Consider the following 22,765-nt stretch of genomic DNA (forward strand, 5'->3'; position numbering starts at 1 on the left):
AACTAACATGGTGTGTGCAACTCAAGTTCAAGTTAAAAGTTCAAATTTTTAATTTCTCTCTCCTTGAACTGCACGTGACATGTCATAGTTGCCAGTGGAGAGAGAAGGAAGGATAGTGGAGGGAGAAATGTGCGAGGCTTCAACAGCCAATGAGCAAGCATGTAGGGATTTGCTATGTGTGCGTGATTCTAGCCCATCCCTGCTCTGAAGGCCCCCTCACACTTTTCAATTTCACGACAAATATATTCGTTAGAACTATAATTCAAATTGCTTCAAAGTGTTCGGTAACAAAGACTATTTCAAACAGTTGGAAGGTCTCTCGAAAGAATGTCTCACACTTTAAATGCTTTAATATCATTTTTGAACACTAGAACAAAGTCAAATCACAAATTTCTTTAAAATTATGGTTTAGTTGTCCTAATTATTTGTACAATGCACAAACAACCACACACATTATGAAACATGATCTCAGCAATAAATATAAACATTTTTTTACTCAAATAATACTGTAACAAGTTTTTGAAAATACCAGTTGTTGATCTGGTACTATCTGCACATATAATTAATACCCATGTTACAGAAAGTTCATTAACAAGCCTAGCGATTTAAATACAATATTATTTCAACAAACCTGAATTTATTTTGTTTGAATACATACTACAGTTGGCGCACTTAAATGTGACGTTCTTCGGTTTGGCACACATTAGTCCGGCATAAATTGAGCCGTTCGCATTCTCTATTTTTTGGGCAGATTCAGGCGTCTGATGACGTACCACCGCAATGTCCACGTTTTCTTGCCATAGAAAAGAAGCTGACCACAAATTGTTTTAAATGTCATTGTACTGAATATTAATTTTTCTTTGGCATTGCTGCTGAAACTACACTGAAGTTCAATAATCCAGCAAAATTGCTAATCTGGCACAGCCACGGTTCTGAACGCATCGTATAAAAGAATCTCTCCTGTATTATTCAGCTACTGGTAATCATTATTTTGTACCATGAGAATAATAATTGAAACATTGAAACCATTAAAAATAAAATAATAAAAAAATTTAGACGAGGTTCTAAATTGGTAAAAATAAATGGCAGCCATCACATTCCATCGCAGAAGATACAAAGTTTCAACAGCATCACTCACGATAAAATTTTCTTGTAAAAGAACAATTTGAAGCAATTTATCAAACAATTAGCTGGTGTGAGGAGGCCTGTCTACTGAGAACTGATTAGAGATTTATTTAACTCTTTGTTACCTGCCAGTGGTTCAGATTAGGAATTCCTAAATTGGTACATGCAAGTTCTAAATAAACGCAGCAGTTATAAAAAAAAAAAGACAGAGAAGACAACTTCAATTATTTATCTGACAAACTGCACTCATACACTCAATGGGTAAGAACAATGGAGTAGTAGGACACGCGACACATCTGTAGCACTACATCTGTACAGATCTGAACCTCGTGAAGACGACAACAACGAACAGCGATTGACAAAAAAAAAAAAAACCAGCACAGTTGCACAAACTTTGTTCCTCTTTGAAGTGCGCCGGCGGAAAACCAACGGCAAGATCAAAACGCTAGTAACTCTCTAACGTGTGCAATTCACGAGACGCCACTTAATGCCCTTAACGCTGCCTTTGCGAAACAGACACGCAGGTACACACCATGGTTCGGAGCAGCGTGAACACCGCAGGTCAGTCAGGTGGGAAGGGGGGACAGCGAAGGAGTCCGACTAGAGGTTTGCGACGAGGGCGGCCCGGGGCGCCCCCTAGCCGGCGCTCTGGGACATCACCTCGTCCGGCTTGGGCAGCTCGAGCGGTCGATCCTCCTGCATGGGCTCGTCCGACCGGCCCGGGGAGGGGCTGTCCACCGGGTGGAAGGCGAAGCCCGGGGAGTCGGCGCTCGACAGGGACTCGGGGGTGCCGACCGAGCTGAGCGAGCCAGGCAGCGGGCTCGCCGTGGCGTCCAGCCTGCGCACACGTCACCCTCTCCGCGTCACACACTCCCCGCACACGTCACACTCTACGTGACACACACTCCCCGCACACATCACCCTCCGCGTCACACACTCCCCCCACACGTCACACTCTACGTGACACACACTCCCCGCACACGTCACCCTCCGCGTTCTCACACTCCCCCCACACGTCACACTCTACATGACACACACTCCCCGCACACGTCACCCTCCGCATCACACACTCCCCCCACACGTCACACACTCCCTGCACACGTCACCCTCCGCATCACACACTCCCCCCACACGTCACACACTCCCCCCACACGTCACACACTCCCCGCACACATCACACTCCACGTGACACACTCCCCCCACACGTCACACTCTGCATGACATGTCACACTCTATGTGACACACTCCCCGCACATGTCACACTCTGCGTGACCTACTCCCGCACACATCACACTCTACGTGACACACTCCCTGCACACGTCACACTCTATGTGACACTCCCCCCACACGTCACACTCTACGAGACACACACTCCCTGCACACGTCACCCTCCGCATCACACACTCCCCCCACACGTCACACTCTACGTGACACACTCCCCGCACACGTCACCCTCCGCATCACACACTCCCCCCACACGTCACACTCTACATGACACACACTCCCCGCACACGTCACCCTCCGCGTCACACACTCCCCGCACACGTCACCCTCCGCGTCACACACTCCCCCCACACGTCACACTCTACGTGACACACACTCCCCACACACGTCACCCTCCGCGTCACACACTCCCCCCACACGTCACACTCTACGAGACACACTCCCCACACACGTCACCCTCCGCGTCACACACTCCCCCCACACGTCACACTCTACGAGACACACACTCCCCGCACACATCACCCTCCGCGTCACACACTTCCCCCACACGTCACACTCTACGAGACACACACTCCCCGACCACGTCACCCTCCGCGTCACACACTCCCCCCACACATCACACTCTACGTGACACACTCCCCCCACACGTCACATTCTACGTGACACACATTCCCCGCACACGTCACCCTCCGCGTCACACACTCCCCCCACACGTCACACTCTACGTGACACACACTCCCCACACACATCACCCTCCGCATCACACACTCCCCCCACACGTCACACACTCCCCGCACACGTCACACTCACCCCACACGTCACACTCTGCATGACATGTCATACTCTATGTGACACACTCCTCGCACATGACACACTCTGCGTGACCTACTCCCGCACACATCACACTCTACGTGACACACTCCCTGCACACGTCACACTCTATGTGACACTCCCCGCACACGTCTCCCTCCGTGTGACACACTCCTTTCACACATCACCCTCCGCATCACACACTCCCCCCACACGTCACACTCTACATGACACACACTCCCCGCACACGTCACCCTCCGCGTCACACACTCCCCCCACACGTCACACTCTACGTGACACACTCCCCGCACACATCACCCTCCGCGTCACACACTCCCCCCACACGTCACACTCTACGTGACACACACTCCCCACACACGTCACACTCTACGTGACACACACTCCCCGCACACGTCACCCTCCGCGTCACACACTCCCCCCACACGTCACACTCTACGTGACACACACTCCCCACACACGTCACCCTCCGCGTCACACACTCCCCCCACACGTCACACTCTACGAGACACACTCCCCACACACGTCACCCTCCGCGTCACACACTCCCCCCACACGTCACACTCTACGAGACACACACTCCCCGCACACATCACCCTCCGCGTCACACACTTCCCCCACACGTCACACTCTACGAGACACACACTCCCCGACCACGTCACCCTCCGCGTCACACACTCCCCCCACACATCACACTCTACGTGACACACTCCCCCCACACGTCACATTCTACGTGACACACATTCCCCGCACACGTCACCCTCCGCGTCACACACTCCCCCCACACGTCACACTCTACGTGACACACACTCCCCACACACATCACCCTCCGCATCACACACTCCCCCCACACGTCACACACTCCCCGCACACGTCACACTCACCCCACACGTCACACTCTGCATGACATGTCATACTCTATGTGACACACTCCTCGCACATGACACACTCTGCGTGACCTACTCCCGCACACATCACACTCTACGTGACACACTCCCTGCACACGTCACACTCTATGTGACACTCCCCGCACACGTCTCCCTCCGTGTGACACACTCCTTTCACACATCACCCTCCGCGTCACACACTCCCCCACACATCGCACTCTACGTGACACACTCCCCCACACGTCACACACTCTACGTGACACACTCTTTGCACATGTCACACTCTACGTGACACTCCCCGCACACGTCACACACTCTACGTGACACTCCCTGAACACATCACACTCTACGTGACACACTACCCGCACACACCATCTGAAATAACCACACCATCTGAGAACTGACTGAGATATCAGAGTGGTTTCACAAAAAGCATTTAAGAATATGCCGTGGGTGTATCAGTATTTCTGTCACCACACTTGAGTTTTTAAACTGTTTTTTTTAGGAGCGTGAACAGGGTTAAAATGTGTGGGTTACAGAATCAGTTTTAGACATGAAACACCCCCGTAAAAGTACTTGAAAGAACTCGAGGGACTTGCATTACACCTTCATCTTTATTTCCCTACCATATGATATAATGTTATGGTTACTACTCAAATGTCATACTTGCCTCATGCATGACGAGAAGACTGTGCGCCAGTTCAGAGGCGATACCACGCTAGAAGCACTAGCGTCACACTTATCACCCTGCTCACTGAGACAGATACACCCCCGACTGGGCAGGCCCTTAGGGCGGTATTCCAAGACGTTTCAGTAAGGTAGCGAATATGCACTGCCTTGTTGGGCAACTGCCGTACCCTAACTCTCGAGTCATATTCCAAAACGTGTCCTAACTGAACCCCTGTAAGGTATCAGATCGGCAGCCGTTTTGATAAACGAGGACTTGTGCGAGGCTATAAACAGCTGTACTTCGTGGAATACATCGTAATTTTAGGTTATTTTTTAAAACTATGTCATTATAATGTGAAATAAAATATTTAATTTTGGTTGTACAAGAATAAATGATGAATTGTTGGCCGTATTTATATTTGCTGTTTTTTTAAGATATCAGGGGGGGAGGGGGGAATTGTAATCGTAAAAGTTCCGTTAAAGTTCATTAAAAAGGAAAAAAATATATATACAGTTATGGATCAAATCGGCAACAGATAGGACACCAAAAATCAGTGCCCTAAAAATAAGGGACTGGCCGTGTCCTATCGTGCACTAGGAATACTGTTAGGGTACAGGTATTGCATATTCAACACCTAAACCCTTATTTTTGTGTCTTGGAATACGGCCCTTTGTGTCTACGTAGAGACTATAACAGATGACAAGCTGTGATAAGATGAGACTGGAGCAATGACGGAATGAACGGGAGGTATAAACTGAAATGTTTGCTACGCTTCCCACTTGCAACAAAATTGGGTCAGACAGCACTGGGCATGTGCCACATGTAGGCAGCCACAGAGTAAGATGGCCGCGAAAATTTGGATCTGCTGAGCCTCGTTTTAGCTCTACTTTTCACTCTAGAGTTTTAGCAATCTTTCAGGGCAAGTGAAACTTTTCCGAGGCTTTTGAGAGCCATGAAATGAAACATGTAGTTAGTACTCTCTTTTATCGCAATAATTGTTGCACTCGCATAATTGTCGCACCTATATTTTAGGCAGTAAAAATTGGGATGAAAAAACTTCTCGCGTAACGTTGCACGTTGTTCTTGGTCCCTCTATTAGATGCCGAGCGCTTCGTGTAGGTATCTTTTCCGTATAAAACTATGTACTTTAAAGTAGAAATCTAATATTTATTCTGACATTACCACTTACTTATTTAATTAATGGATATACGAAGTTGTCCGACGAACAAATTTTTTTTAATGACATTTTTAAACATTATTTCCTTTATCTGATTGTTAGTGTTGCCGCGGTGTACCACTTATCATAGGCGTACCCAGAAATTTTTTTCGGGGGGTGTTCTTCCAGATTTTTAAGAAAAACTGCATAAACACCAAAAATTAATTATTTCTTGAGTAAATAAATATAATAGTCTCGAAATTCATTTTTTCACCTGGGCTATTGTTGATATGTAATTTGTACGTAACTTTTCTTTCAATTAACTTAAGTAAGTTCACATTACAATATTAAAATGCCTAAAAAACCCCCCAAAAAGATATATATAATATAAAAATAATTACAGTAGAACCCCGATTTTGCGAACACGGGTTTAACGAAAACAGCGATTTAACGTAAAGGTTTTCAGGAACCATCAAAAAACACCATTTTATTAAAATAATAATATAGATTTCCAAAAAATGAAAGTAAATTGTAATGGAATCTTATTAAAAAATACACTGTGTGGTGTCAGTAATAGAATGGAGGTACTATATATTAATATGTGCCTTTGCATCATCTGTCCAAATACGAAAAAATTAAAAAAAAAAATTGTTCAAATTGCTGAAAAACTCCGGGCGCTGTAACTGGATTGCGTAGGTGCGTGCCATTGCGCGCGCCTGGATAGATAGACTGTCCGCGACACATGACGTCATGAAGGGTTTCTTTGTCCGCATCCCCCTCCCCCTTCCATATCCATGGCTTGACTCACCACGTTATCTTCCAAACACGCCCGCATAGTAACAGTGCTAGCCAATATTCACACGTTTCCAAATAGGTATTCCATTCCCATCCTGCAGGTTTTTTTTAACTTGTGACAACGTCACACCAATACGCCATTATCATTATTCTCTAGAGGTGTAAAAGTAACGAAAAAAAGCGTCCCCGTATGTATTCGTTACTATAACAATTAGTACTCGTTACTATCGTATCACGTTACATTACTCGTTACTTCTGATACCGCATAACATGCTATGTTATGTTGCAGCAAAGAATCGAGTCGTATTGCGAACGCGTACAGTATGACGTCGCGTAAATAATAAATAGAATATAAACAATTAACAATATTTGATAATTAACCGTTTTTGTTAACCAAGAAACAATTAAATCTCATTAGAGCGGCTTTTTTATACTGTCTCTTTTAAAATAAGAACAAAAAAACGTGAAAATACGCGATAATAAAAAACATATTTCTAATTTGTAAACAATACTTTCTTACGTTGTTTCTGTTCCAATCTCAAACTTTGTCTACACACACTCCTTTAATAAACAGTAAAAAAAAAAAAAAAAGACGACGAATTTCCAAATTATACTTTACTTAATAAACAAACATGTTCTTTGTAACGCAAATTCATCGAATATGCGCGCGCATGCGTAAAACATACGAAAAATGCGAGTAACGAGATGCAGCCGTGTGTAACGTTTCGTTACTCGTTACTAGACGGCGCACCTGTTACTCAGTACCGAATACATACGGTTTGCTACAGCTCTATTATTCTCAGTAAGAGCTTTGTGCGCGTTGTTTTAGTTTTTGGAATACGTTTTTTATAAGTGCTGCGCAGCTCAGCGAACAAAGAGAGTCAGCCGGCGGCTACGCCGCGCCGTAACAGCAGCTGACCGAGTACAATGACCTTTATCCGCGTACGGCGTGCTATTGACGGAAATTATCCATCAATTTGCGGCCTTTTTTTTTTATTTTTAATTTTTTACTGTGACGCCATGTGTATGTAGCTCGTATTTGTTATAAACGCTGCAGGTTGCGACTGTATTTTAATAAACTTTAACGTATTTCTTACACTTTACATATTTTTAAACTTTTTTTTTATTTTATGCCTCATTTTTCACGGTTTCTGAAAATCTGTATGTACGACCGAGGTGTACGTACGAACCGGGGGCCGTACGATTGAGATTAAAAGACGTTGAAGATATAAAGTTGACGAAGTCTGCTGAGATAGCACGGCAGCACAAGATATCGGCGTCGACCCTGTCTACGATATGGAAACGTAGGGACGCGATTATGAGTGCGGGGGTAATTGAAAATCGGTAAATCGGATTTAACGAAACATCGATTTAGAGTAAACATTTTCGGTAACCATAGCACTTCGTTAAATCGGGGTTCTACTGTAGTTAACTTAACGAATTTACGTATGCACTTTACAAACTTATTCCTAATAAGTTGATGGCATGACAATAGAATAATTGCTGTATAATTTGATTGTAAGTGTGTTAGCAACTAAGGCCGTCTGTCAATTACGTGACCTGCACCCAATTAGATGGACTGAAAAATGTTATCCACTCGTCCGTCTAAAGCTTGGTAACTTTATACTTTTGACGGGTGAACGGATGAAACTATAACCTCTTAATGTCTTCTAGTTATTTGCATATAAAATATTATATTAAAATGTATTAAAGTTTGTTTAATTGTTTAGCTGATACCAAAATCATTTCTTAGCTTACGGTTAGACACATTTCGAAAGCTCTTTTTTGAAAAAAAAAAAAATGGTATAAGTCACGGAAGTATTATAATTACGTATGGTAACTCTGGAAATGTGAAAATACATTCCGAAAACAAAAAACACTCTGAGTTTAATGAGTTTCAAGTACTTACTTTACATAATTGTTTAAGTAACATAATTACATATGATAATTGTTTTTCCTCCAAATTGTTAAGTTTTCTCAACAGTTGTCAGCATTGACATGGAGAAATATTATGACGGACGAGCGGAGTGTTGTAAATCGCCAGCCGACCTCCGTAGCGTAGTCGGATGCACACCGGCTTATGGTGGGAGAGGTTCTGGGTTTGAGTCCCGGGTAAGGCATGGGAAGAAAACTGAGACTTATTCAAAATATACACTTGCGATAAAATATGATGAAAAAGAATAATGGAATTGATTTTTCTGGCTAAACGGATACCGCTCAAGGCCAAAATCCAAGCAGTGAAGTGAAGTGAAGTTGTATATCGCTTGGCGGCTGACGGACGAACGGATGACGGACGGATGCGACGGGCTGTTGTGATTCAGACTTTCCAATTCAAGTGTAGCAAAACAGAATTAAATCTTTATATATAAAAATCTCGTGTCACGATGTTTGGCCGGGCTAATTTCTGAAACTACTGCATTGATTTAAATGAAATTTCGCACAAATATTTGTAACTTTGTCCAACATTATATATAGGCTACATTTTATTTAGATTAATGCCAGCATTTTCCGAAAATCAGCTCCCAAGGGTGGTTAAGCACTGTCAACAGTGGGTACTCCATCTCCATTGCAACAGGATTTTGTATTGTTTATGCCTTCTGCGTCTTCATGGCAACGGGCATCACTTAGATCGATTTTTTTTTCAATTCGAGGCATATTTCTGTATAGATTTAATTATTATTTTATGTAAAATTATTTAAATTATAAATATATTTCTGCGAAATACCACTGACTGACTCATTACGAATGACTTGAAATCTTTCAACCGATTGAAACTTAGCATAGTTACTCATTTTGTGATGTATGTAGACGCTCACTAAGATATGATTTTCCGAAAATCAGCTCCCAATGGGAGTTTTGGGGGTGTAAAATATCAAAATTCCAGTTTTTGGTAGAAAATCACCATGGCAACGGCAGTTGTTTTGTTGATGCTTCATTCGTCTCTATGGCAACAACTAATTCACTGTTAGTGCAGTCCTCATTACCTTTTAAATTTTACGGGGACTTTAAATATCAAAAATTGCCCTTTTTTTTTCAATTTTATATCCTACAGACTTGAACTTGACAGTAATGTTCCTAATGTTATGCAGGATGACTTTTCCGAAAATCAAGTCCCAAGGGTGGTTAAGTCCAGGCAACAGTGGGACAGCGGGATTGTGCATTGTTTATGCCTTCTGCGTCTCCATGGCAACGAGCATTGTTTTGATTTTTTTTCCATTCGAGGTGCGGCATTGGCGCACCCACAAGGAGGGGCATGTATAATGAGCGGCGCAAGTGTTCTGCTTGTAGACTGCCGTAGCGAAGTACGGGTACATCAGTTATACGTTGCGTTCTCGAGAATCGGGAAACCATCAGTGCTACTCGTTTTCTCTCCGGTACATTACAAAGCATTGTAATAAATTTTTGTCGAAATTAATTACATTTTATTTCATTTATTATTACTGTAAATGGGATATTTAGTCTCATTTTTTCCCCATTAGTATAGCCGTGCGAGCTGGGTTGGGCAGCTAGTATAATATATATTAAATTATATTGTTCTATTACAATATTCGCTAAAAACACCTACACATTGAGTTGAGGCCATTAAGCTACTGACTCAAACACAACTACACACCACGTTGCACTCAACGAGGTCCCTTTCATCTGAGGCGAGAAATTTACATTTCAGCTTTTCAATGTTTGTAACAGTCGTTTAAAATTACGCACCTTGCGATAATCAAACTTTTTTCTTTGTGTTATACGTACAGATGTACAGTATTTAAATGAAAGTACCTGACTTGACAAAACGACCAATAAAGTCTCATCCCCCCACCCCCCCCCCCCCCCCCCCCCGTTTTAATAGTTTTATAGAGTTTTGTATGAAATTAGGTCGCAATCACTACTGTTACTCAATGCCCAATTCTACTAAGCAAATCTAAAACATAATCAAAGTAGAGTTGAACTGATTATTCCATAGACCAATCACCGCAATTTGAGAATTTAGACTGACCTATCATGAACCAACCACTGCAAATCAAATTTTTTTACCTTTGCTTACCAATTGGGCTGCTTGGTGACGTTATTTCTGTCGTAGCTCTGTGTTTAGAAATTGAGCTCGAATGACATGAGTGTTCATAATTTTCTTGCCTCATTTCGGGGGGGGGGGGGGGGGGGGGGGGGGGGGGGGGTTTGAACCCCCAAAACACCCCCCCTGGGTACGCCTATGCCACTTATAGACATTTAGCCAGCGCTAATTGGCATCATTCATGTTTGGTTATGTTGCTTCCCGTAGTCGAATATCGATATCTCGCCGATTGCATGCAATGCGCGATTTCTGTCTTGTGCCAAGTTAGCTACATTTGATGGCGTGCACTCTTTCGTGGCAAGTGTGAACTACAACGGTAGTTACGCGTTAGTTCACGTCACAGATTCAAGTCGCGTCCGGGTCACAGATTTTGTTTTTCTATCTAAAGTCGAAGAAATGTTTTTGTTTAATGAATTATTAATATAAATGCTTTTGCGTGCTCTTGTATACTCCACCTTTTTTTAAATAAACGTACTTTCCATGAACGGGTTTTGTTTTTATGAATAACTTTACCTAACAAAATTTTTTTTTCCCTGAATAATAGTCGCACACCTACTTTTAAAACTTGATTTTAGAATAAAATGTGTGACGATTATGCGAGAAAACACGGTAATTACATCTATAATATGTCTCATGTTTAGTCATGGTTGCCAGATTGATACATTAAAAATCTTATTTTGTATACAATCTATAATAATAAAATAATAATAATACTATGTACATTTTTTAAATTTAAATATATAAAAAAAAATTTAAGACCATAAACTAGTTCCACTGTCAATATTATCACAGTTGTAGTCATTAAGGAAAAAAAAAATCAATACTAAACACTAATTGCACAGGTCAACAAATTTTAACTTTTTTTGAAGAAACTGCCTAAAAGAAACTCAAAAAAAAATAGCAATCCCATCAATGTTACAAAAAATCACGTCGACCAGTGTTGTCATTTCACAGGAGAAAAAACTATTTGAAAGCAGCCTGCCACTATTAATAACATAGCAGAACTTCAAAATTTACGTGCTATGCCCGAAAGAGAAGAGAAAAAAAAAAAAAAAAAACATTGATTAACGTAAAAAAATATTATAGACAAAAACAATTACAAACTCCTTAAAAAATAAAATTAAAAATATTATTAGGTTATGCTATCGGTGAAATACAACAGGAAAACTTATTTTAAAAGATTTTAATTTCAAATTCTACTTTATAAAAAATAAGATACCATTTAAAAAAATTGTTGGTCACATGACGAAGTCGCGTCTGAAACACGGCAGGGAGGAGGAGGAAACGAGTACCTGCCGGAGTGCGTCATGAGCAGGCCGCCGCCGCCCCGCTCCGAGCCGCAGAAGCTGGGCCTCTTGGCGGGCGGCGAGAGGTACTGGTCGCCCGCCTTGTCGTCGTCCAGCTGGAACTTGCGCTTGACCGGCCCCAGCGAGCTGGGCCGCATGGCGATGGGGCTGGAGCTGCGACTGCACAAGGGCCCACCGACCACCGCCGTCACACACTTCCCCCGGGCGGGCGACACCACAGCTAACACTTCAACGCAACTTTTCCCGTGGAACATCGCCGTGAATCGTTTCCGACACGGAAAGGACGGAGAATAGGTGTCTGGCCCTCGTGGAATGCAGGCACGGATGTTCACGTCTGCACGAGTACCTTGGAAGTGCGTAAATACCTACGTTTTTGATGCGTAAAATCTTATAGTTCCCGGTACACGACATTTAGTAGGGGGGAAATTTTGTGAATGTAATTGGAAGTTGCATGGAACGAAAATGTGTCTTCTGTGGCGGTTGGCGCTAATCAACGTTTACAAAACCAAATGGTAACATTATAGTATTAACTTTTTAGTGGATTTTAACAATACATTGCTGTGAAACATTTCTGACGCGGAAAGGACGGAGAATAGGTACTTGGCAGAAGAGATGTACAGAGAGCACTACGCTCTAAAATGTTTCTGGGCTTGTTTTTTTATTCTCCACTTTGTACGATTTTACGATTCGTCCCCCCTGTCAAGAGAGATGGATGAACGAAATGATAAGAGTGTGCACATGTGCTTCTTTTTTTTTTTTTTTTTTTTTTCAGAGAATAGATATACCTAGGTATCCTGTACAGTCAGCTGCGAGTGCCTTGAATTTTATATTTGCTACCAGCGCGCTCGCGTTCCTATTTGTTCAACCAGCAGCGTAGAGAGCGCTGTTGAGACAGTCCCTGCATTTCCAGCATAGATAGTGCTACCCGTTATAAATTTTGTTTTTCCTTCACGGATTTGGCATGCTCCAATCGGCAGAATTGTTTGGAAGAAACAGTAACACGCACAGTTTTTCTTTACGGTATGAGCATTTTAACAGTGAGTAATATTTATCATTAATTCATCATTATTGATTGAATCAATAATTACTGACATCCTGAGCAGTTACTTAAATGAGTAACAAGATTGTTAATTCATGATTATTTAAAAAAATTTGTCTTCTCTCTCTCTTTCTAGCCCATGACATGTTACCCGTTACGATATGCATACGAGTCGAGGTTTGAATCGCCGATGAAGTTTCACGTCTATCACATGCACGGAGTTACGCGCTCTCTTTTTTTTTAAATTTAAGTTACCTACTTTGCAATTTTCTGAAAGAAATAACGATAATCCAGTCTTCCCCATCCCTACAGCTGTCTTAGATCAAACAGCACCTTCCTTACGCAATTTTTCAGTGCGTATGTCTATGTACTAAAACACTACAGTAGACTCCCGATTATCCAAGGTAATGACTGGCAAGGGGCCCACGGATAATCGAAAAACACGGTTAAAGCGATGACGGGGGAAAAATGATTTAATATTTTTTTTTTATCGCGACTGTCAATACAAACACTATAACACCCGCCCCTCATAGCAACGTCCAAATTTGTTTCAGGAAAACATTGCATTAATAATAAAACAGCGATTAAACAAAGTATATTTAAATTACAAAAAAAGATTGAACAGTCTAAATTTAAAATTTAAAAAATCACTAAACGCTTTGTTTACATAATATGGCTAGGCATTCCTAAGTAGGCGCTAAAAACATTTCAGTTACAAAATAATAATGCTTTTAATATACAATATATATTTGATTTCTAATAGGATTTCAAAATACATAACATAAAAACTTGAGTGTGTTGTACGTATTATAACACAAAATTATTTAACCTGTTAACGTAATTCCAGACTGTTTAAAAAGTGCATTACTGCCTTGATAAGCCACTAGCACAGCCTGTTTTAATGTCGAGTACCACTCGTTTGCGTTTATTAGACATTACTGTCAAAATATTACTACAGAAAACAATACCACACAAAGCAAATGCTGACTCAAATCTACGCGAGCCAGTATCAGTCGCGTGAGTCACGCAGCAGTGGCGCCGCGCCGGCGCTAACCTGAGCCCGGTTCACAAGGTCGCGTGGAACACAAGCGCGCACGGTTAACAGGGGTGCGTTTATGATTGCCCCTGCTGTTTTGAAGTTCATGACGCATATTAATTCTTACCAACTATGCATGTAACGTCTTTGGGAGCATTATTCGTCGAGAATCACAGCATAAAATGCTCAGTCACATCAATAAATTACAAATATAAAAAAAAAGTCAAAACATTATTTTTGTTTTTATGGTTTATGGAAGTGAAATATGGCACGGTTAATCTGCAAACCAGACAATCCGCACCCTGATAATCAGGAGTCTACTGTACATGGAAAAAAAAAAAGTTCAAAGTCTGAGTAAAGGCATATCGGAGCATGGCATTTACCCCTCAAATTACTACCACTGAGTGATTTCCATGACTGTTGCAGCTATCTCTTTTCCTTCCATTTTCAAGGAAATTCCAAAGTGTTATCCTGAGTCATCTTTCACCCGAGATGACATTTCAAAGGCAGGGGGAAAAAAAAAAAAACACGCAGTTTAGACGCAGAGCTTGCAGTTTTTCAACTAAGCTGTTCCAGCCCTCAGCCTGGCATGTGACGCTACAGTGATGGTTCTCGCTGTTGGGGAGTAGACACATGAAACACCAAATCCGCAGGTCATGTGGAAATTACAACGGTTAAGAGATACAAACCAAAAGTATTACCTAAATATTTTTGTTCAAAAATAATATATTTCAAGCAATTTTTACTCTCTGAATTTTTTCTTTCTTTACAACGCACCGCTTTCGAGTTGTGTTTGATGGGAAAGGCATGCGAACGTAACACTCGTTTAACTGCATAGAAATTCATGGAAAAGCGAGGGAAAAAATTTCAGAAAATCACATTTTAACTTCAAAACATCACAACCTTTGTAATTTTTTTTTTTTTTTTAGTTTATCACGATCGCGATTTTTTCACGTTCCTAAGGATGATTTATGATTTCGGTGGCGGATGATAGTGATGACTGTATTTATGAACGTAATCATTTAAATCAACAAAACTAATTTTACAAAACTAACTAAAAAAAAAAGAACTGGTTAAATTGCATTGCCAATTTTTTTTTTCTCCATTTTCTTGCATTTTACACCACTCTATCATCTAGTGTTATCTAGTTATCTAGTGTTGACTGACGCTGGTACGAGAGGGCGGCAGGGTGGCACTATCATCTAGTGTTATCTAGTGTTGACGCACGTGGTGGAGAAGCCCTTGCGGGTGGGGCTGGGCGAGGGGCTGGTCCGCAGCAGCGCCTGCACCCCGGGCGAGAAGCACTGGCGGCCGAGGCCCTGGCGCGTGGGCGACGGCGACGAGCAGGCCGGCGAGCAGGGGGGCAGGCTCAGGAGCAGCGGGTCGCACACCCGTGACGCCCGCCTCTCCTGGCGGCCGGCCGCGTCCCCCAGCTCCGCCTGCAACGACACACATCACACAGCTCACAGCTTCCAGTCACCAGAGAACAATCTAGTCATCACATCGACGTCCTTTCGGAGCAAACATTTGAACGACTCTGAAGCCAGGCTGTTTCCATAATTCCATGCGAGTCAAAAATATCCGAAACCAGCCATCTCACCCAGAACAGTTTTGCGAGAAATCGAGGAAAACTGTTTGTTTACTCAATTCCACGGTGTGGATTTTTCAAGATGTTGTAACGTAGAAGTGTGTTAAAATGCAAACAATGTTTGGTAAAAGTCCTACAAATCACAATTAATAACTTTGTCGGTTATTAAATGTAATTTTTTTTTTTTTGTGGAGATGGCCGGTTTTGGAAATGCACGACTCATGTACAAAACTGTCTTGCATAACTGCCAAGCCAGATACGCATCAATTAATGCACCCACAGAAATTTTTGCCACCGTCGAACGGTGCATGATACACGTCGCTGATTAAATATTCACAGCGTCACCTTCCGGATGCTTCGACGGGACCGAAAAACGAACAACGGCCGTCACTCGAGTCCTACTGAACGAGCGACATATTCCCTGGTTTCTTTTCTAATGAATGGCAGAAAACCTGTTCTGAAACACTGCAAATATCTTAAGACTACTAGACCTGAATGAATGGTATCTTCCTGACTAATGCTGGGACTGGCCTAGCGTACGCAGAGGTTGTCTTCACGATTCTCCCTCATATGTCATATGTATCTGGATTTAATTTATCTTCGAAACCAATGAGAAGTTGCACAGCGCATAAGCTTGCACTCTAAAGCTGTCGCAACCATGTTGGGGTGTAAATTATGATGAAATATGCAGGATTATAAAATAAATTACCAGACATAATAAAATAATCTCCAGAAAGAATATACCATATTTACCCGCATTGGTAAATATGGTATATCACAGACACATCACCTGTTTTAAATAAATATAGTTTAAAAAACTAAAAAACATGCTTTTAAAGAATATCAAACTAAAAAGTTAAAAATAAATATAGTTTAAAAAACTAAAGAAACATGCTTTTAAAGATTATCAAACTAAAAAGTAAAAAATAATTTTAAAATTAAATTTATGACAATAGTATATAAGCAATACTAGTATAAATGAGAAAAAAGCTTGAGGCGCTTTGTGCCATATTTTTTGAATATTAAGCGCCCCATGCTTTTTTCTCATTTATACTAGTATTGCTTATATACTATTGTCATAAATTTAATTTTAAAATTATTTTTTACTTTTTAGTTTGATAATCTTTAAAAGCATGTTTCTTTAGTTTTTTAAACTATATTTATTTTTAACTTTTTAGTTTGATATTCTTTAAAAGCATGTTTTTTAGTTTTTTAAACTATATTTATTTTTAACTTTTTAGTTTGATATTCTTTAAAAGCATGTTTTTTTAGTTTTTTAAACTATATTTATGTATAATTATCATAGAGAAATGAGTTACCGACACTACCTATTACCATCTGAGATAACTATTTGGAGTTGCAACGTCACAAAGAAATGGTAAAGTCTCTACGAATCATTTGCAGTTAGATGTATGGATATAATATTAGAATTTACCGGGGAAAAAAAAAACATTTTTTTTTTTTTTCGGCGTGGCCGGGAGTAGAACCCACGATCGCTGAATCCGAAAGCTGACGTCACAGAAGTCGCGCGCCTTAGACCGCTCGGCTAACGAACGTAATGAAATGGGTGGGACATTTTACAGTGATGAGTCACTCACTCTTAGTCGAAAGAGTTACAGACGGACAGACAGAGTTACAGACGGACAGACAAACATACAGGTGAAGCTAATATAAAGCATGTAAAATGAAATTGGCCTGAAAATTAAAACCATAATATCTTGTCTCTTATCATTATATTACACCAAGTAACATTTTGTTGAAAATATTTGCAAAAATACAACAAATGCAAGGGAGGAAAATGTTGCAATTTCATTAATAGGCCTACAATAAGAATAATAAAATACAACCTTGGTATTTGAAACAGAGCCTTAACTCGCATGATCTCTGATAGCAGAACACCATCCTACACTGAACTGAACCTAACACAGACCCCCTCAGCCAATATCCTCACATTCAGGCCCTCAGGCCGTGGGTTGAAGTCTCGGGTGAGCACCGAGCTAACCACTTGTGTGCCACACTGGAAAGTTACTTTAGTTAGTAAACCCTGGGCATAAACCCTACTACCAATCTAACAAAAGCACAGCGAATATCTGTCCAACATTTTGTGTTTGCACTCCAGAAAAAATATGGCTAGCAAACGTGTGATAAAAAAAAATCCCCTCAGGTTTCCAAGTGAGGAAGGAAGTGAGGAAGTGAGGAAGGGAGGAAGTGAGGAAGGAAGTGAGGAAGGAAGGAAGTGATTAAGGAAGGGAGGGAGGGAGGGAGGGAGGGAGGGAGGGAGGGAGGGAGGGAGGTAGGGAGGTAGGGAGGAAGGGAGGAAGCGAGGAAGGGAGAGAGACATAGGGGAAGGGGGCACGCACCAGGTTGAGCCCCTCCTCCCAGGACTGGGACATCTGCATGGTGGAGTGCAGCTCTCGCTCCTGGGCCGCCTCGCGCTCCGCCACGTGCACGCACTCCTCCTGGCGCAGCTGGCTGACGCGCGGCGTGAGGCGCGGGGGCACACCCTGCGCACACACGCACACACACGCTCTCCTCAGCCCCTGCCGGGACTCACCTCCGGGGAGGTTCCCACAGCCACCGGCCGGACACAAGCTCCACGAGCCAGGTCGCAAGTGTACGCGACGTTGCCAAGCATTTGTGGTGCCTGCAGTCAGCCCTGGCTGATACTGTACCTAGCGCTTTATTCATCCACGGGCTCCTGTCGTGCTGTGCATACGCACACAAGTTTAGATACCATCCTGGTTTCTTGGGCCTAGTGTTTTTGTGATATTTTCAGAACGACTGTACAGTCACATCTTGACATCTCGGCAGAAGTTAAGTTGCCACCGAGGAAAGGTTGGGCGTCACGGCAAACCTGGCATCCAAGAGTTGAAAGCCCCTGTGCTTCACATATCATCCACGGGGAACATAAACACCAGAATGGTCTCACCGTAACTAGTGTTCAACTGCGTATCTGTCACACATATTCATAATAGTTATTACAATTTTTGCATGATATTTACCAACACAATGTTTACAGCTACTTAAAAGTTTTTTTTTTTTTAAATTTTCATCCATGGATAGGCTATGTGTATTTATATGGCAAGTGTATGTATTTGGCTATGTATGTCATACATGTTGTTACGAATGGGAAAACAAGTTTTTTCAGTGATTTTATCGATGTGTTTTTTCAGCTGTAAAGCGATAGTAATTTGTGTCTTGTATAGTGTCAGCCGGTCCCTCAGCTCCTTGGCTCAAAATCGACAATGAAAAATAATTTTAAAAAATAATAATAATACAATAACTAACTGAAACTTAACGACTTACAAGCACAATACATAGTGAACACTGCACTCATCACTCGTGTTACAGTCGTTCAGGAGTCGGCTCGTTCCTGGCAGCTGGCCGGGTCGAACCCTACTTCACCGCAAGTGGGGAGCACGGCAGACGTCGCCATGAGCCGGCGGGGTTCCCTCAGGTCACTCCAGTTTACCCAACCGTTCGTTCCATCAGCACTCCATCATCACGACGAGTCTCCATAGCCAACTTGATTTCGACAAGTTGTATATCCTTAACTCAACTGTCAGCTAATTCATTCATACAAACCTACTTATTATACATGGAGCGAGAGGGTTACTACCGTAGATCTTAAATCCCGTTCTCACATTCAACGTCAAGTCGTTCATCCCGACAGCTGTCACTACGCTTGACGTCTGGTGGCAAATTTCCGCACCAGATAGTAATTTACTTGAAGTGATTCTCAAAAATTTAAATGTGCCAAGCAAGTGATCATAACCGTTATGAACAGTTGTGTGACTTACTTGTTTAAATGTATTTTAATTTTTTTGTTTATTCAGTCATTCAGTACATTAGGAGAGAGCTAATTGTTTTAAAAAAATTTTTAGTAGAAACCATAAGCCTACGGAAAAAGTCAGTTAAAATACAGTAAGGACTGATATAAACATTTGAAAGAAAATAAATACTAGGCTTGGATACATTAAGCGAGATAACTATGGTCCGCAATTTTTTTACATTATTTGTTCTGTGAGGAGATCTACACCGGAACACATCAAGCAAGAGAGCTACGATGGGAAACAGGATACAACTGCACGAGGCAGGTGAGGCCGGGACCAAGAGCAACGAACGTGACACTCACGGCCGACGCGGCGCCGTGGACGGGGCTGAAGCTGCCGCTGAAGCGTCTGGGCCGCGCGCTGCCTCCCGCGCAGCCGCTGAACGGCAGCGCGTCCCTGCAACACACGTCAACGTCGCGGTCACGCCGACAACGCACAGCACTGCACTCGCGTTGCTCCCCCGCGATCCGGGACGACGGCAGCGACAGTGCGTGGTCGTCACGGCACGTCAGTTGCAAGCATGGGCGTCGCAAGGATATTTTTTTTTTGGGGGGGGGGGGGGAAATTCAATTGATTTAGTTGTTTTGAGAAATATCCATCCCCTGGAAGAAAAAAAAAAAGCGGGAAAATTTGGGGTTTGAAGGTGCAAAAAGGTGGTTTTTAGGCATTCTTCTTTCCTAAAATATTCTAATTATAGTTGGTTGCAATAAATAATTTATTTTTTATAAAAAAAATGTTTTCAGAGAACAAATTTGTAAAAACACAGTGTTAACATATCTGCTGGTGCTATATCCACACAAAATCATTAATTTAAACATCAGGAGAAACTACGAAACCACGAAACTAAATATATTATTGGAGGGGACGAAATTGAAGACTTTTATTATTCGGGGGGGACGTGTCCCCCCCCCCCCCCCCCCCGGTTGCGACGCCCATGGTTGCAAGTCTTCTCTTGCGTGTTCCGAGTTTACCCACACAAATAACATTCAATCCCTTTTTGGAAATAAACAGAAGTAGTTATTTTAACAAACGGCACACACCAACATGTTCCGACGTTTTGAAGTCAAAATGGTAGTAAAATTTAAGTAAGGATAACGACAGCTAGTATCTAAGAAAAAAACTATTTTTACTTACTCTTCTATTGAAATATTTATTAATTTTTTAAACACCAATTTCTCTTACAATCAATTTTATTTTATTGCAGACTTTATCAAATACTTTTTCAACTCAAAAAGTAGATAGGTAAAGCAACTATTTTGAGGGGGGAATGTAGGAAATATCTGATAACTCATTTTCATGTACTTGCTCACTACATATTTTATTTTAATTTAAAACTACAATGCACCATTTTATTTTAAAAAATTTCGAATTTAAATAGTGCACTTTGTGAGTAGGTGAAAACCCAATATAATAAATATTGTAACTACAGCAGAACCCTGTTATAATGTTTTTCAAGGGGAAAAAAGAAATAACATTATAAGCAGGAAACACTAATTTAGCACTCGATAGTATTTTAAATGTTTACTGATGGACTCATTAAGCTAAGTAAATTAATTTCACATTAAAAGGAATATATCCCAATATGAATTCCTATATTTTTAACCTACTAGTTTATAGCACTTAGTCTGAAATTTAATACTGAAATAATATTTTTGCCAAACATCATATATAAAAAAAATGGAAAAGAAAACACAAAATCCCTTGACATTTGAATGTTCACTCATTACAGTTATTATTTAGTTATAAAATCATCTATTCTTGTCTGTTTCCTATCTATGGTCTAACGACTGTAAACAAAAAAGTAATTATTATGTATTGATATTATTTAATTTATGCGTTTAATTTAATTGGTTGAATAATGGTTGGAATAGTTAAATTTATAAAACCGTTTGCGCCACATACTGGATTCAGAAAGCAAACATTATAAGCGGGAACAGCATAATTAGTGAAATATTATAAACAGGAAATAAATACATTGCTCTAATGGGGAAATTGTCGGGACTTAAAAAATATGGCATTATAAGCGGGAAAAAATTATATGCGGGAACATTATAACAGGGTTTCACTGTAGTACCCCCAACTAAATGTCATGTTCAGAGGATTATAATTGGAAGATACAATGCAGTTGTAATAACAACTGACAACAATGTAATGAATAGGTAATGGTTGGTATTTTGATATATTCTAATAAATATTACCATATAAAAATGAAGGGTAGTAGTGTAAGATTACAATTCCATAAAAAAAACTGATGGCATTACCAAGATGACATTGATCATATCATTACCCCTCATATATTCTTACAGGACAAGCGTGGAAATATGTGGGTGTTCGGCTGGGAGCTATAAACACGCTATTTTTTTTACGTATTTAGTTTATATATTATACTTTTTCAGTATCGCATTACAGACTAATTCAAACACACACCCCCCCCCCCCCCCCCCCCCAACTCTAGTCTACTTTGCGATACCGATATTTCATTATCAAAGAAGTTATGTCTGTATACATTACAACTTACGGAGGTATCGTGACATATAACAGCGTACCATATTAGAAAAATTCATTAGACTGAAAAATAAAAGCTGTGCAAAATGTAGTGAAATGAGGAATAAAATACAGGGCATTGAAAAATAGACTATACTAGGTGGGATTGTAGTCTACCTCACGATACCACGAAAATGGCCAAAAAAAAAACTCACTTTCACCAAATGAAATACAGATATCGCTAAACAACATAGGCTTGGTAGAATTTTAGTCTACCTTACTAACCCCTAAACCTATAATTTACCTACATAAAATACTTGATAATTATTGCATCTACAGTACTATCGCCTAAACACAAAAATTTCTCCGCTTATACAGTAAGAACATACGGGTCATAATTGCTTCAGCACAGCCTTTTTGATGACTTCATCAATATCCCAACCAATCGCAATGTAAACGTACATTTTTTTTTTTAATTAGTTGATCTACCATTATCCAAACTTAAGCATTGTTTTCATCATGTCAATGGTTGCAAAACTAACCTAACACACAAATCACCTCTTACCTAACACATCAAACGAAATGCACATAAAACAACTAAAAATCAAAAACATTTAAAACCATAAAAACCCACTTAACTTTCTTGGCTTTATAGCAATAATCATTTACTGTCAATATTTCTCTTGTAGATATTAAATTTATAAAAAAAAATTGAAATTTTTTTCTTTAA

General features: G+C 41.1%; 1 protein-coding gene across 1 annotated transcript in view; it reads right to left on the reverse strand.

The window, feature by feature from the left end:
* Positions 1–1,339: 1,339 nt before the first annotated feature.
* LOC134540678 (P2R1A-PPP2R2A-interacting phosphatase regulator 1) overlaps positions 1,340–22,765 on the reverse strand; it is a 33,549-nt gene continuing 12,123 nt past the window's right edge. The window contains exons 2-6 of the mRNA XM_063383551.1: positions 19,854–19,947; positions 18,079–18,222; positions 15,358–15,569; positions 12,041–12,214; positions 1,340–1,963 (exon numbers count right to left, since the gene is read on the reverse strand). Coding sequence (XP_063239621.1) covers positions 1,762–1,963; positions 12,041–12,214; positions 15,358–15,569; positions 18,079–18,222; positions 19,854–19,947 — 826 coding nt within the window. The 3' untranslated portion in view covers positions 1,340–1,761. The remainder of the gene's footprint in view (positions 1,964–12,040; positions 12,215–15,357; positions 15,570–18,078; positions 18,223–19,853; positions 19,948–22,765) is intronic.

Source organism: Bacillus rossius, chromosome 17, assembly GCF_032445375.1.
Source record: "Bacillus rossius redtenbacheri isolate Brsri chromosome 17, Brsri_v3, whole genome shotgun sequence".
Taxonomy (NCBI): Eukaryota; Metazoa; Arthropoda; class Insecta; order Phasmatodea; family Bacillidae; genus Bacillus; species Bacillus rossius.